At 36.0% G+C, this 15,066-nt stretch overlaps 1 protein-coding gene and 1 long non-coding RNA gene across 2 annotated transcripts in view; one reads left to right on the forward strand and one right to left on the reverse strand.

Moving 5' to 3' along the window:
- Positions 1–13,657, reverse strand: LOC122971006 (integrin alpha-M-like). The gene is made up of 30 exons (XM_044337429.1): positions 13,502–13,657; positions 11,507–11,609; positions 10,387–10,484; positions 9,865–9,935; positions 9,591–9,705; positions 9,129–9,253; positions 8,866–9,008; positions 7,924–8,074; positions 7,276–7,426; positions 6,921–6,994; positions 6,531–6,648; positions 5,846–5,982; positions 5,594–5,740; positions 5,290–5,505; positions 5,040–5,173; positions 4,623–4,765; positions 4,367–4,518; positions 4,109–4,234; positions 3,264–3,337; positions 2,827–2,968; positions 2,619–2,717; positions 2,451–2,530; positions 2,262–2,345; positions 2,089–2,158; positions 1,880–1,978; positions 1,673–1,753; positions 1,415–1,525; positions 1,204–1,317; positions 1,008–1,118; positions 1–764 (listed from the first exon to the last, which is right to left on the reverse strand). Exons 1-30 carry the CDS (start codon positions 13,536–13,538, stop codon positions 663–665), a joined length of 3,408 nt encoding a protein of 1,135 aa, XP_044193364.1. The 5' UTR covers positions 13,539–13,657; the 3' UTR covers positions 1–662.
- Positions 436–15,066, forward strand: part of LOC122971020 — a 19,263-nt gene continuing 4,632 nt past the window's right edge. Inside the window, exons 1-2 of the long non-coding RNA XR_006399393.1 lie at positions 436–463; positions 10,257–10,263. This is a non-coding gene — a long non-coding RNA (uncharacterized LOC122971020). The remainder of the gene's footprint in view (positions 464–10,256; positions 10,264–15,066) is intronic.

A 15,066-nucleotide genomic window follows, 5' to 3' on the forward strand; every position in this document is an offset into this window, starting at 1 on the left:
TAAGGTCAATTTTCATTTTAATCTCATATGAAATAAAAATTGACGAAGCATCAAATGTCTTTTTACATACATTCAGAACACAACGTTGCACATTTTAAAATGTATTTCATAGCAAAGCAGCTCACATTGTCAATAAAAGTGGTATCAAATACATATTTATCTCAAGCAAGTAAGGTCCCTGCTCTTAAGGATTCCACCTTGTATTTCAGCAGTTGTACAGTATCATGTGATGAAACCCAGACCCCAAAGGATCATAATGTATTGAATAATTTTTCACTTAAAACAAAATGTACAAATTAACACACATGGTTTGCAGGGATATAAGCACAAATATTTAATTATAGACCAACAGTAAGCTATTCAGTTGAAAATGTGGATTACAAAATCAGTTTTGAAGCTCTAAAACTCTTGCTGCTCTATGTATGGATCACAAGCTCTTTTTCAGGATAATGAAATGAAAGTGGTTGCACAAATATATTTTCCATTTAAATGTGTATTCATGAAAATGGCAACACATTTATATATTTTCTATTGAAGACAAAAATGCACAACAATTTATGGTACAGATGAACTAATCTGAGATGACAAAGCCAGTGTAGACGTTGGAAGAGTTTTGGTGTTTTCTGGCTTGTATCAGCTTGTCTGTGGGACATCAACTGACTTCATGTTTGTTTCTCTGGTGTGGGTTCGCCTCCCTCAACCCCCGGATGAGCTGTTTGTTCCTCATTAATCATCTCCTTGTATTTACTCTTGAAAAATCCAGCCTGAGAGTACAAAACAAAGGAAGTTAGATAAAAACACTGCAATCCTGCATTAGAGATGCACAATAAAAACACAAAAAGAACCAAACCAAATGAGAGAACAGTGACAATGTAAAGATGCCGCATTCAAGTATTGTCACTGGGTGTATTTTGTGATAAAGGGTGCCCAATACTAGACCTCAGGTTATCTTATTGCCTCCATAACGCTGTGTAATAAACGGAAACAGTGCATGTAAAGTATCTCACCTTGTACAGGCCAGCAGTGAGTAAAGCCAACAGAGCCAACCCTCCCAGAGATCCTCCAACAATCTCTTTGGTGAAGTCTGGTTCAGGATACACTTCTACCTCTGCCACAATCTGAGATGTGCAGTGACAGATTTTGGATCAGATCTCCATTCAAGCTCTTTTCAAACACAAATAAACAAATCCAATGTGTAATTACCTTGTGAATGGGAGGATTGTTATTTGACCGCACTGAAAAGAAGATGTACTGGTTTCTGTCATACTCCAGACTGGCTGTGCTGGTCAAGAGGAATTTGGCAGAATCAAGTCCAATCTGAGAGAGAAAAACGGGGGAGTCAGACATTTAATTTAATCTTTAGGATTGTTCATTTTCATTAAAACATTATTATTTTTACACACAAATTAGTTACCTGCTTTATCCATTCAGAACTAAGGTTGGCAGAGATTGTGTACTTTTTATGCTCCTGTATTCCCATGACACGATTGCACTTGAACACTCTGCAACTGGCTACAGAGCAGTCCTGTGGGTGATTAAAAGGAGGCCTACATTTATTGCTGGAAACAGGGAAAACGTATGTGTAATGCACTAAAATACCATACATTTCTAAATCTATATATGATTAGATTAAATTCCACCATGTACAGATGGTAGAGCCTCTGATACTTACCACTGACTTATTTTTCTGTATCTGAGCAACAAAATTTGTGACGGTGGGTTTTTCATCTTTATCTCTTTGGCAGTCTGGAATCTGAAATAGAGCTGATTCATGTCAGTTTAACAGAGAACAAATTCATCCACAAGGCTTTAGTTTCATAAAAAACAGCTACATTTGAGACATCTGGGGTTTCAGTAACAATGAGTTCCCACATGTTACCTGCAAACTGCTCGAATCCACCCAGATGTCTTTATTACCGAGCTTTATCGGAACCCTGATCACCACAGTGAAATTCAGTGCTCTGATGTCATTTATAACCTAAGAGGGGAGAAAAGAAAAATACCTACTGAGCATTAAAGTCAAGTCTGAATAAAGTTAATTAACCTTTTTAAAAAAAAAAGATATTATGTTAGGATAAGATTTTTTACCTTAATTGATTGTTGGACTGGTTTCTGCAAATTACTCTTGCCATAAGTGAAATTGCTGTAGCTGAGGGAACTGAACAGAAACATTGAATGTTTCAAAGACATTAAGCTTTACAATGTCACTTTAAATTATTTTAAAATATTTTTAAACTTATTAAATCACATAGAACACAAACCTTTCAATTGTCATAAAAATGCTGTACTTCACATCAATCCCTTTCATTTTGTAAAGTTCACTTGACTTGGAGTGCTCGTTCCCACTAAGAGAGGTGAAATTAATTGTACACATGAATAATAATAATAATTGTCACATACACACATGTACAGTGATGTGCTTATAGGCTGGAAGATGAACACAACAGTACCTGGTGGCATTTGCAGTAATGAATAACTCCCTGTCAAGTTGACTGTTGGCTTCAATACCATAGGACACAATGAAGATCGCCTAAAACGAAAAGAATGAGAGAGATCAGATTGTCTCCTCTCTCGGTTCAGCTGCAGTGAGATGAGATGCTTCTGTACACACTACAAACCTTAGCGTTACTCTTGAAAATAGGCTTGTCAATAGTGCAGTCTGTCTTTCCCTGAGATAAGCCAGCTCCACTGTCCAAGGAGTTGCACTCAATTCTTCCCTTTATTAAAAAATAAATTAATTAAACAAAAGCACACATAATCCACAATCACTGCGTAACCTCAGAGAGCAGCTGACTAGAGTTGAATTGAAACAGACTTGATCCTCACCTGCAGGCCTGTAAACTTCCTGTAGGAGAGCCCAGGTGGGTACGTGAGAATGACATGGCTGTTGTAGGAGTTTTCCTCCCTGTTTTCCACTGACACAGTGACCTCCAGCAGTTCATCAATGCCTACTTTAACCTCTGAGGAACTGATAGAATAGGAGAAAAGGGAAAAGTGAAGGTAGGAAAAAAAAAAACATTGCACAAAGATGAAATTGTAACAAAGAGAGTCCGGGTGCATGTAACATTAGTCCAGCATATACAAAAAGAGTAACATGCCAAATGCTATGCTTACAGAGTAAAAAATTAAAAGAGCATGCTGACCAATTTGGGAGTGCAAAGAGAAAAGTTAAACATGTCACCTGCCCACCAATAGTGAATCCACAAATAATACAGTAGATCCAAACACCTAAGTCAGGCTTCACATTTGAAACTCAGTCTCACCTGGTGAAGTTGAAATCCACTTTCAGGTTATCTATACAGTTGTTGTCATTGCCGCAGTTGATCTCAAAAGGTAACTGTTGAAGAGAGTATTTAGTAAACCATTTTGTTCAGAAAGTGTAAGAGCAAATGGCCAAGACAGACATGACAAATGAATGTAATTACAATTGAACATTATTCAGAAAGCATGATGATGCCTGAGCATTTCATAGTACTGGAGAGCTCTTCACATAGTACCTAATGGTCAATTATGTGGTGATATCTGTCATGACCTGGCAACCATGTAATTAATCACAAAAAGTGTTGTCAACATGTGACAAACATGAATCAAAAAGTCAAGTTGTTTTTCTTAACTTCACAACCCTTGACCTTTATTGTTCAATCTTCAGTTCAGTTGAAATTCTGACAGTCAGTGAAGACCACATGTGAAAAGTGTGAATTGAACTGGATCATTATCCCCATTAGTGTGATTCTTCTGGGCAGATCTGAACACAGTAATCGTACTCAGGTGTGGACCAACAATCACAGAGACCATTTGACGATATGGTCTCGGTCCAGTCCGAAACAAACTCTGTGGTGGTTTGTTTCTGGTGAGAACATGATGACGTAGCCGGACATTCTTCAGGAGTTTCTTTTGTGTTTATGTTCTTGCTCCCACCCCAGACACATGTAAGCAATGAGAGGAGTGAACGTTCTCTTGTGGCTTGTAGTGATGCTTTTTTAAAAATGCACCAAGTTTACCAACTCATCCACTGATTTGGACCAGAGCAAACAAATACAGGTTTCAAAACACCCTCAGTATGAATAAAACTGACCAATAAATGAGGGTGTCTTTAAAGATTACTTACAGGATGAAAGGTTGTTGTCTGAGCCTGTTGGGCCAGACTTGGGCTGAGATTTTTGTGAGAAGCCAAACCGTCAAAGGTGAATCGGAGCTCGTTGTTAAGTGGATTCAGAGCATCTTCTGGACAGGCCTGTGAGAGGAGGGTACTATTATGAATATCAAGGTAGTGAAGGTTGGTTATATCAAAAATTATGTTTTTCACATTGAAGCTGTGTGGATTGTAGTGGGTTTTCCTGATGTTATTAGGTTTTAAACAACTCACCTCAATGTGGAAGTTCACACTGAAGCATCGTTGCTCTAAGCCAAGAGTTATTGATCTGGTCTCCTCTCGTTGTTTCTCCCTGATGTAAGCTCGGTTGTTTGGGACCTTACGTGTGGCATCCAGTATTAAAGTATAATTAATCATTGCTCTAGCTGGAACAGATTAGAGTTTCATTTAAAGGTTACTCATGTACATACATACAAGTATGGACGGACAGTGGGTCTGTGGTTTAGAAACAGTGAAGAGAATCAGTGACCTTTATCTACTGTAGAGCGTCCGGTCATGGTAAAGCAGATTCTAGCTGTGTTGTCCAGTGGTTTTGAGCAGTCTGAGTTTTGAGTTTGGATTTTGTTTGGGTTGAATGTCACCGCAGCTTCTACCATTACTATAGGCTTTGATCTGGATATGGACAGAGTAGGAAAATACATGTGAAAATTGTAAAGCAGTATATCAAAATGACAACTAGTATATCTTATTTTAGCTGCCTGATACAATCCATTATTGGTGAACAGTTCTGTCCTAAATTGGTAATAAGACCCTTAGAACTGTGTTACTGTGAAAGGTAGAGACTTCATGATTATAAACCTTATGGTTGTATGATTACGTTGACACAAATGAACACAAATGGTAGAATTACATTTGGGATTAATAATGTGTGACAGGAGCATCTTACCTGAGTAAGACAACTGTTCCCTTTGAACCCACTGCTAAATCAGGCAGATTGTCGTCACTAAGGTCAAAAGACGACTGACTGATCGACATGCCAAAGAATTTCAGTCCTGGCTGGACTTCAGAGGAAGCGATTCTCTATGTAAATGAAAATATTTTAATCAATAAAAAATAAATTTTGTCTAAATTGTATATTAAACAAGAAGCCATATGTATCATTTAAATCCTCTTGTTGCTTCTTTGTTCTCGCTCACCTGTGAGTAAGTAGGACTTATCCTTCCTCCTCCTGTTTCACCGTGGAAGATGTAGATGCTACCTTGAGCACCATTCTCCAAAGGTGCTCCAACTGCCAAATCATTGAGACCATCACTGTTAAGGTCAGGCAGCACAGCAAGAGAAGACCCAAACCTTCCTTGGTCAGATGCATCCCCTCTCAGTACTGATGGATTATCGAAGCGACACTCAACTTTCTGGTGGAAATAGGAAAAAAGGATGAGAGTCGATGTTTGAATTCTCATTGAAAAAATCCAATAGATTCTGGATAAAACTGTCATTTACCACATTTGATAAGCTACAAACATAAACTCGTCCCTCTCTATCACCGTCTATGTACATAGGGGCAGATATGAGGACTAGGTCAGTGTACGTGTCACGATCCACATCCATGGCGCAAACCACTGCACCAAAATATTCACCACTCTGAAACTGTGTAAGCAACAAAAAACAATTAGTAAAGTGAGGAAACAACAACCTTTAAGATTTAAGATTGAAAAAATAATTCTTTACATTGTCGTAATCATGAACACACACCTGCCAAGCAGCGGGGTCAATTTTTTGTTCAATGCTGTCTTCAAAAACTGAAATCACAACTCCTCTGTGTTGATATCTTGGAGCACCAACAATTGTAAGTGTGCCACGCGACGTTTTGGCGACTGCCATGGAGTAACCTAGAATTAAAGAGTCAAGCCCATTAGCATACAAAGGTTTGACCAACTAAGGACAAACTGTATCTTTTACTGATTTTTTAAGTGTTAATTACATAACATCATCATTATCTTTGCTGGGAACAATCTTTAAAATTACACATTTCAGCAAGCTATTAATTACAAATAAGCATTATTTATTCTTTGTTTGATTTAACATTAAAAAACTTGGTTTGGGTCACCCCATACACACTTTTCCTTGCAAGATGCTTCTAGTTCAGAATATTCTTTGCTTTTCTTGTGTGCATTTAAATCTGGGGACCATGAGGAGCCTTCACTTTGGTCTTCCCTGAACACATTTTAAAATCATCACAATATCTATACAAGCGTCTTCAGGATTTGTTGATATCTCACTGGCTTCTGCACAACTTTGAATCATAGTTTTCACTCCTTAGTCCTCATTTGTTTTTTTTCCTGTTCCTTTCCCAAAATCTTGTGTTTTCAAAAGATGGGAGGAAGGATTACAGTACAGCAGTGTAAATACACTATTGTATGTACTGTAATATTCATACCCAGATAACTGTCAGGTTCCATATTTGAAGGAGGTGAGATCCCCTTCTGGCCTGTGCTTGTGTAATGCTGGTAGCCTCCCTTCCACTGGTTGGCACCAACAATACCCATCTGAATCCCCTGCAATTTAGACAGAAATGTATAGAAAATGTGTTTGGCACAAAACATCAGCCAAGGAAAAGGCTAAATGCATCATACATTCATCATCTGGACCTTATATAGCTATATGCTTTTCAGCCACAAGGAGTGACACACAGACGTGTGTGTGTGTGTGTGTGTGTGTGTGTGTGTGTGTGTGTGTGTGTGTGTGTGTGTGTGTGTGTGCGCGCATCTGTGGGTGTCTGTGTTTCTAAGACTATACTGTCCAGTGAGGGTCTTGTGTTTTTAATTACCCCAGGCACATAAGCTGCACTGAATCCCATTTGAGCCATTTCCATTTTCAATGACTCTCCACTAGTTTGAGATCCTGTAACAGCAACATAAATGAGTTAGTATACAGATTTGAAATTTGATTATAGCTCTGAGTTGTAATTCTTAAGTATTTGCCAAGATATTTATGTATTTTTTGTTAAAACAGTAAGTCTATATTTTCTAATATTGCCCATGTCACTTCTAATGACTGGCAGTTAAGTTTAAAATGGCACTTCGTAATAAATGACACAATAATTGTTTACTTTGGAACTATAACAATATCACAATGAAACACAAAAATGATGTGAAGCTGTCATGATAAGGTTACATATCTACCTTCAATAGAGAAGATTTTGTCCTGCAAATTCTGCCGTATTTTTTCAAGAGCGCCAAAGTTTGATACTTGAAACACGTGATTTGCTGAGGGTTTAGAGGCAATGGTGTCCAGTTCCTGTTTTGCTGTGTATGTTGTAAATGCACGCCCCACCTAGGGATGTTGAGAAAATCTGTTTGAGGTGTTGTACTGTACAACAAAATCGATTTGTATGCAAAAAGTAAAATATTGGCTCCATTTATATTACTGACTCTCAAATTAATCAACGTCTCTCAAGCATGCAGCATTAAATCAGGTGTTTTCAGTACTGCTAAAGGTTTGTTTGTCATTAATGCCTGTAAATTTTGGAGTGTAGAAAGTATATAACTATTTTGGATTATTATCATTTTTCAGAAACACAAAAGGCAATTTTCCAGCTATACCTGAAACTCCTCAATTATGGTTGAGAGTACAATTTTAATTTATATGATCTAAAAAAGAAAGATTGTGCCTTTAATGTGGACAAATAACATTTTGTGACATTTCATTCTTAAATCCCACAGAAAACAGAGTATAGGTAGCTGCTGTCACCTGAGCTGTATGTGATGTGTTAGTCAGATGTGCTTTAACTCTTTAACATGTTAACACAATACAGTATAAATGCAACTTACCCCAATAGCAAATCGAACAATCTTTTTCTTTTCAGCTGAATTTATTGCATTTGGCAAATCATTCCGGTCATTAGATTCTCCATCTGTAATAACTATTAAAATCTTCTTCGCATTTGACCTGGAGCCTTTGCTTGCCGAGAAGACATTGTTGCTGTCAAAAGAAAAATCCACTTTTAATACATGTTCTTGTGGTACATTTTTAATGAAAGAAAATTAAATGTCTTTACAGGTTAAGAAATCACTTGTCACTTACCTCAGTAGCATCAAGTCATGCAAATAGTTTTGGTTTTATTTGTACAAGCTTTGAGATGTCTCTCTGAGATTTCTGAGTAACATGGACATTGTTTCTGAAAACATGTTGCTGGTGAATTTTTAACTTTTTAGTGCTATGAGCACAGAAAACAAAATCCCATACACTCTCCATTGAGGCAGAAATATCAGATCCCAGGCAAATAAAACCAAAACTCTCATGGCTTAATACCACTAGTTGTGCCATTTAATTGCTGTCTTGTTGCCTCTCAACATTGCAGGCAAAAGAATCCCTCAGGTGTCCAAACGCCAATTTTATATTTCCCAGATTAACCAATAAATATAATAGTGAGTGGTGTGAGATGTACTTTAAGTACTGTAAGTACTGTACTTCTAAACGATTATTTTTCTGTATAATGTGTTGAGCTGATTTTAAATTACACCATTATATGTTGTGTTATAATTAAATTGGTAACAGTAGATTTTGGAGTCTATATTTATAGAAATGTTTTGAAAAAGTTTTGAAAGCCAGTTTAGATGTAATGATGCTGATTTGTATCAAACCTGGCATGACTGTTGAAAATCAATATGAACAACATATCATAACACGATAGGAAAACTCTAAAATCAAAGAAAAACACATTGTTAACTTCTGAGGATGGTGTCACACACTAGCATCATGAAGGCACTTACACAACGTGTTTGATGGCTTTAGCTGTGTAAGTCCATCCAGTTAACTGTCTTATTCTATCAATTTGAGATTTCCAGTTATTAGTACCAAAAGTATTAAAGTGGTAATGGATGGTGGGATCTGTGGAGAACTGGGCAATGGCAAACTGGAAAAAAAGAAGAAAAAATGGAAATATGTATGGATATAAATGGAGATATGTATTCAACAGTCAAATAATCAAACAAGTTACATGGAGGGCTGAGGTATATTTTGAGTACAATCCTACCTTTGTATCCTGTCCCTGGAATGATCCGACCAGATTTTTCACAAAAGTCTTCATTCTATAAAAATCCTCTGCATCTACGCTGCCTGAGCCATCCAACAGAAATGCAATCTCTTGGGTTCGACACTCTGTCAAAAAGGAGAAATACATCTGAATAATTATATACAGTTTCCTCTTGAGCACAGTGATTTAAAACATTTATGTCATCCTGTTGTGAACATTACACATTGCTATATCATCTGTCTGCTTGTTCCAGTGCTCAGGCACACTGTTGTGCTGATCACTCCAGAAAAGCCACTTAGCAACGTGTTGCAGTATAATACAAATAATCCAATTCTCAGATTTCTACCAATATGCATGTTGGGTTGTGTGTATGAAGTGATAAGTGTGTGCAGTGGTGCTCAAATATTACTAGACCTTTTTTATCACTACCTTTGAGATTGTAAAAAAACTCAACCTGTGTACCTTCAGAAGAAGAAGGCACAGAGTATTCAACATGATCATAACTGGATAACTGCAAGCATACACCACTATACAGCGTGATACTTTTGCAGTCCTTTGGGATGGTTGGACCACATGCCTGAAAAGAGACAAGGCCAAGTCCTGATTAATAGATGATTATTTTACTGTTCTCTTTTCTGTTTTCAAGCTGAAAAAAAAATGGATTTACTGGTAAAGATACAAACCTCTGCATTTTTATTATCAATGACATGTAAATCTTTGCACTTTACCAACTTACCAGAGTATTTTGTGTGGTGGGATCACTTGTCATTGTCAAACCAAGGGACATGTTGACTGCAAATTCTGGCACTGCATAAAAACATCAGCCATCAGTTATGTTAAAATCATCAAGATACAACACAACTACATTCTCAGTGACCAAACCACAGCCACCACTGGTAAAATATTTCCCTAACTGATCTGATAACTATTACAACATTACCCAGTCAAGACTGAACAGCAGTGTCTCACAACTATGCATATTTTATGCTTATATGACCAATTTCCAACAAGATGGAATACAATCTCCATCTTAACAAGTCATTTTGTCAATTATTGAGTCCTAAAATTTTTAAAAACAAAAGGAACTGTTATGGGAACAAATAGAATAACTTTATCTTATTCAATCAGTTGGCAAGTAAGCCAGTAAGGATAAAGAAAGATGCCTCAGTATCTGTCTTACAAATAACCTGAAACAATATTTATCAGATGACAAAAGCTAAAGAATCAATAAAGCATTTTGAAATGAGTAGTTGCTCACCTGCTACTGATACTTCTGTGCAGGATTCGGTGGAGCACTTAAATATTTGGCCTCTTTGACTTGATGAATATTGTGTAAGGGGGGCACTGACCAGCAAACTGAGGAAATAAAACCCAACAATCAGGTGAGAGCGCCTGTTCAGGGAGTACAGTGTAGCTAAATAAATCCCACATTTTTGCTATTAAGCAATGCTGCATGCTTATGACTTCATTACTGTGAAACTGGCATATGACAGAGATGCGGGCTGGAAAAAACACTATCATAGCAAATCTGAAGCAGCATGGGCAAATTTCCCTGCTCTTCCTCACCACCTCACTTGACATGTTCAACTCACAAATTCAGCCGTCGTTCCTAAGGAAGATTGAGTGAATGTGTGCTAAACAGTCATCAGTGATTTCTCTATTGTGCCTGAATTAAACTGTAAGTGTTAACTTATGCATCACTACACATTATTGATAATTATGTTAATATCAGACTGGTTAAAAATAGCTTACAAATATATACCGTTCATTAATAGACTGTTTCAGTAGTTTTAGTGTTTTAAGATCTCTAGTTAAGAACTTATATTCTCTGTTCTGAATGTAATTTCAAGTAGATTGTCACAAATAGGTGGTGTGACTAGCCAGTAAAGTAAATGTGCAATGTAAACGTCGCTTGTTGTGCATTCCCTTTATGCTGCTCTCAGCGTCGATATACAACAGTGTGCTGTAAATCCCTAGTTGCGGTCGAGAGAGACACCTTGTGGTCATTTGGAGTACTGCTTATACAACGGTGAAGCTGACTGTTTGCAGCAGAGTAAGCTATTATGGTAGTTATTTTCTTGATTATCCAGAACAGTTTGAACCCAATTATATATTTGTTGTTGCTTATGTTCCTTCAGATAACCACAACTTCAAAACTTGATGATTGGCTGTTTATCCATACTGGATACAGCACTCAGTGTACACATCTGCTTTTACTCATGTGGGACATTATTAAAGATTGTTGACTGAACTCCTGGATTGCCGCAGTTTTTCTGACAGAAGACTAAGGCCAGACCTGTGTATGCCAGCATTCAATCTAAATATATATTTCACACAGCAGATACAGTTACTGTAGACCCATGATCAACCACACTTACTCTGATTGTCTTTGTACCACCTGGTATCCAAAACCTGCAGCAGAGTTACTCAGGGACTTCCAAGCCACAGGATCAATATTGAAACAAAGTGCAGCTTTTAACACTGAGGAACAAAGAAGGAAGAACCACACAATTTATCTGATTTAAAGCCACCATGTGTACGGTTATAGTATCTTTCAAATTACTCTCATGTTTTTATGTGCAGGAAAAGGAGACAGTCCTGGTGAAAATCTGCACAGTCTGTGTTGCTTTCAGTTTATACAGTATATGAGGTGTAGTGTATTAAGTGTTGTCTTTTTTATACAACCACTGGCAGGTGCCAAAGTCAGATTGTTTTTTAAATTCTAAACGTAGTGGATGTGAACAAATTACTCTACATGACAAATACTAAGACTTGAATGTAAAAATACAGTACACTACTTTACACAGTATCTATATTTGCCATCACAGAGGATATCCTGTCATGGACAGATACTTTTGTTTAAATGCTGCAAAAATAAGATCTTACTTTTGACCTTTTGAGGTTTTCTAAAAACATGAGGTTCTAAGAATGGTCCAAGTTATATAAACTCTTTGACCACCTGACAAAGTATATACTCATGGCCAACAGCTTTAAAATGGTTAACTTCCCTTAATGGATCTGTTGAACCTCAGGCAGACACTTGCAGATTGATATGAATAGATTTTGTTAGCCATTATATTACAAAATGTTCCAAAATTGCATCATGTTATACTTTTAATGTCACAGTCTTTCAAAATAAAACAAAAAACCCAGTAAATGCACAAAACAATAATAATAATTTTATCATCATCAATTTTATCCTCAGGTTCTGCTTTTTCTGCTGTGGCTTCAGGAAGACAATTACAGAAAATACTATATTGTAAATTTTATTTGTTAATGTTAACCTGCTCCATCATTTAGTTAATTCTGTTGTGTTTTTACACAGTCTCAATCGTACTGTAATATATATCAAACTGAAATAAACCACCACTAGCAGAAAATATCATAAAGGGGGTAGCAGGAAGTTTGTTACTGCCCTCCCACATAGCAACTTGTCACATTAGATACGGTGTACTATAAAAACTATTGAACATTTACATCAGCTTCCTCTGATGAGTAAGATAGATAAGTAGGATGTGTTGTGTTGGTGTCTGATATGTTTCACAAGTTGTATACATTGAGCAGATATGATCATGTTAACTTCCGAGAGCTGAGTAATGTCTGTTGCAGTATTAACAATTCAATTTGAATTCAAACATAATAATTTAGGATGTCTGTGTTAATGTGTCAGCCCTCTGAAAAACAATGCCTTCAGTCCACCTTGCAAGCCTGCACAGGATAAGTGGGTATATATATATATATATATATATATATATATATATATATATATATATATATATATATATATATATATATATATATATATATATATATATATATATATATATATATATATATATATATATATATATATATATATATATATATATATATATATATATATACATACCCACTTATATATAAGAAATTAATGGATGAATTTAAAATAATTGAGGCTCTTATAATCAGTTAGACAAGACACAGGTGGGGGACAATGAACCAGTATTTAGTTTTATAATTAGTGGCAGAGTGTGGCTATTTATAATAAAAAAAAATTAGATGATTGCGCAGTATCGGTGAAGCTATTTTTAAGACTGAGTTGGTCACATACTGAGGCAGGAAGTTTGACTCACAAAGGATGAACCATAGATGTAAAAATGATCATTTTAATGTTTTTTCTAGATATTATGGAGAAATAGTGATTACAGTGATAGATAGTGATTACAGTTATTGATCTATTATTTTTTGTGTTTTTAAAAATAAAACGATAATTTATGATTATAAAAGTTATTATGATTACAGTATGTTATAGAAACATATTATTTCACTACCGGCACAAAAACTCATAAAAGGACAATGAAAAACCAAATCAGGATGTACAAATTTTGTCTTACCTGACAAGAATAATGTGGTAGATATTATCCAGTCCATTGTGTTACTCCCATGAAAAATACTAAAAGTATGACTTATTCTCTGAGTTGTACAAATTAAACTATGAAAACTATTTCTACTAATGAAGCTATGAAGGAGGGAGACGTTGAAAGCAAAATGCAGAAATGGTATGGTGACAAGACAAGTCAGAGGAACTTTTATGTAGGAGGGGTTATTCACACTTTACACTATACACTTTCTGTTGTACATGAGCACATTTTGTATATATGTGTGTGTGTGTGTGTGTGTGTGTGTGTGTGTGTGTGTGTGTGTGTGTGTGTGTGTGTGTTTGTCACCTATCTAACACTTCTAAGAAGTAGAGGCAAATTTTTTTCAAGTTAGTTTCAGGGCAACTAGATTAAACCCAGAATGTTTTGGGTACTGATGCTCATTCTGATGTAAGTCTGATAAATAATGATTAAAATAATAAATAGCAAAATAAAACATTACCACAGCCCTTGTTGGCAGGTGTGGCAACACATTTGTCACTGAGAAAAATAAGACGATGTTGGACACCAATGTGAGGAGGTTAAATTTCATATTACAAACAACCTAGTTTGATTAGTTTGTTCAGGCAGACAAACGCCCCCAAAGGCACTGTTTAGACAAGCCTTCTCGTGAAGAAAAAAATCTAACAATAAAAAGATGCATTTCTCCTTTTCTGCTGGACTTCCTCTGCACTTTCATCACAACTTCACCTGGAAAAAAGTTTTTTTTTTCTTCTTCTTCTTCTCATCACAACTCTGCACACTGTCTCATTTAGACTACAGCCTGTCTTCAGAAAATTCATTCATTCTCTTTTCCTGCTACTTCTCACTCCAAATGTTCTGACCATATATAGTGCAAATTTTCTGAGCCTCTCTCTGTAAGAAGCTGATTTATAAGGCATTATGGACCATGACAGTGTGATTGTGCAACCTTTGCCGAGTCACAAAATGGCTTTTAGGAAATGGATCTGCGTGTTCACTCTGCGAGCCTTTTATCTGCAAGAAAGTCACACTTATATCGGACCAACCTCTTTGTTGAGCTGCAGATGTTGTCAAAGTAGTTTAATATATAAGAGCAGCCTATTATTTAATCCTATATGTTTTTAAATGTCATATACAGTATTGATTTACCTACAATAAAATGTGTGAGCCTCCACATAATTCATTGTTTTTGTGGCAGTGATTTAAATATGGGTTTTGTTATTTGTATAATATCTATTTTAACTCATTAATAGTTATCACACATTTGGAGATCTTTTATGTAACATAATAAAGTAAGCTACTGGTTAACATGGAAACTTCACTACTTTTACTATAACTTTTTATGTTTTCCTTTAATAGATGAACATATCAGCATCCAAAAGCTTTCCCTTTTAATTAGCATCAATATTTGTAATTTAGACGATTTTTCTCTTAGAAAAACTATTGTTAAAGAAGTTATTGTCCTGGGCAATATATTCCATCTTTACATATTAAGTTATTTTATTAATTTTCTTGGTGCATTGAGATTTATTTGAACATTTATAGAGGGCTTTGACATT

Source organism: Thunnus albacares, chromosome 20 (assembly GCF_914725855.1).
Source record: "Thunnus albacares chromosome 20, fThuAlb1.1, whole genome shotgun sequence".
In the NCBI taxonomy this organism is placed as follows: Eukaryota; Metazoa; Chordata; class Actinopteri; order Scombriformes; family Scombridae; genus Thunnus; species Thunnus albacares.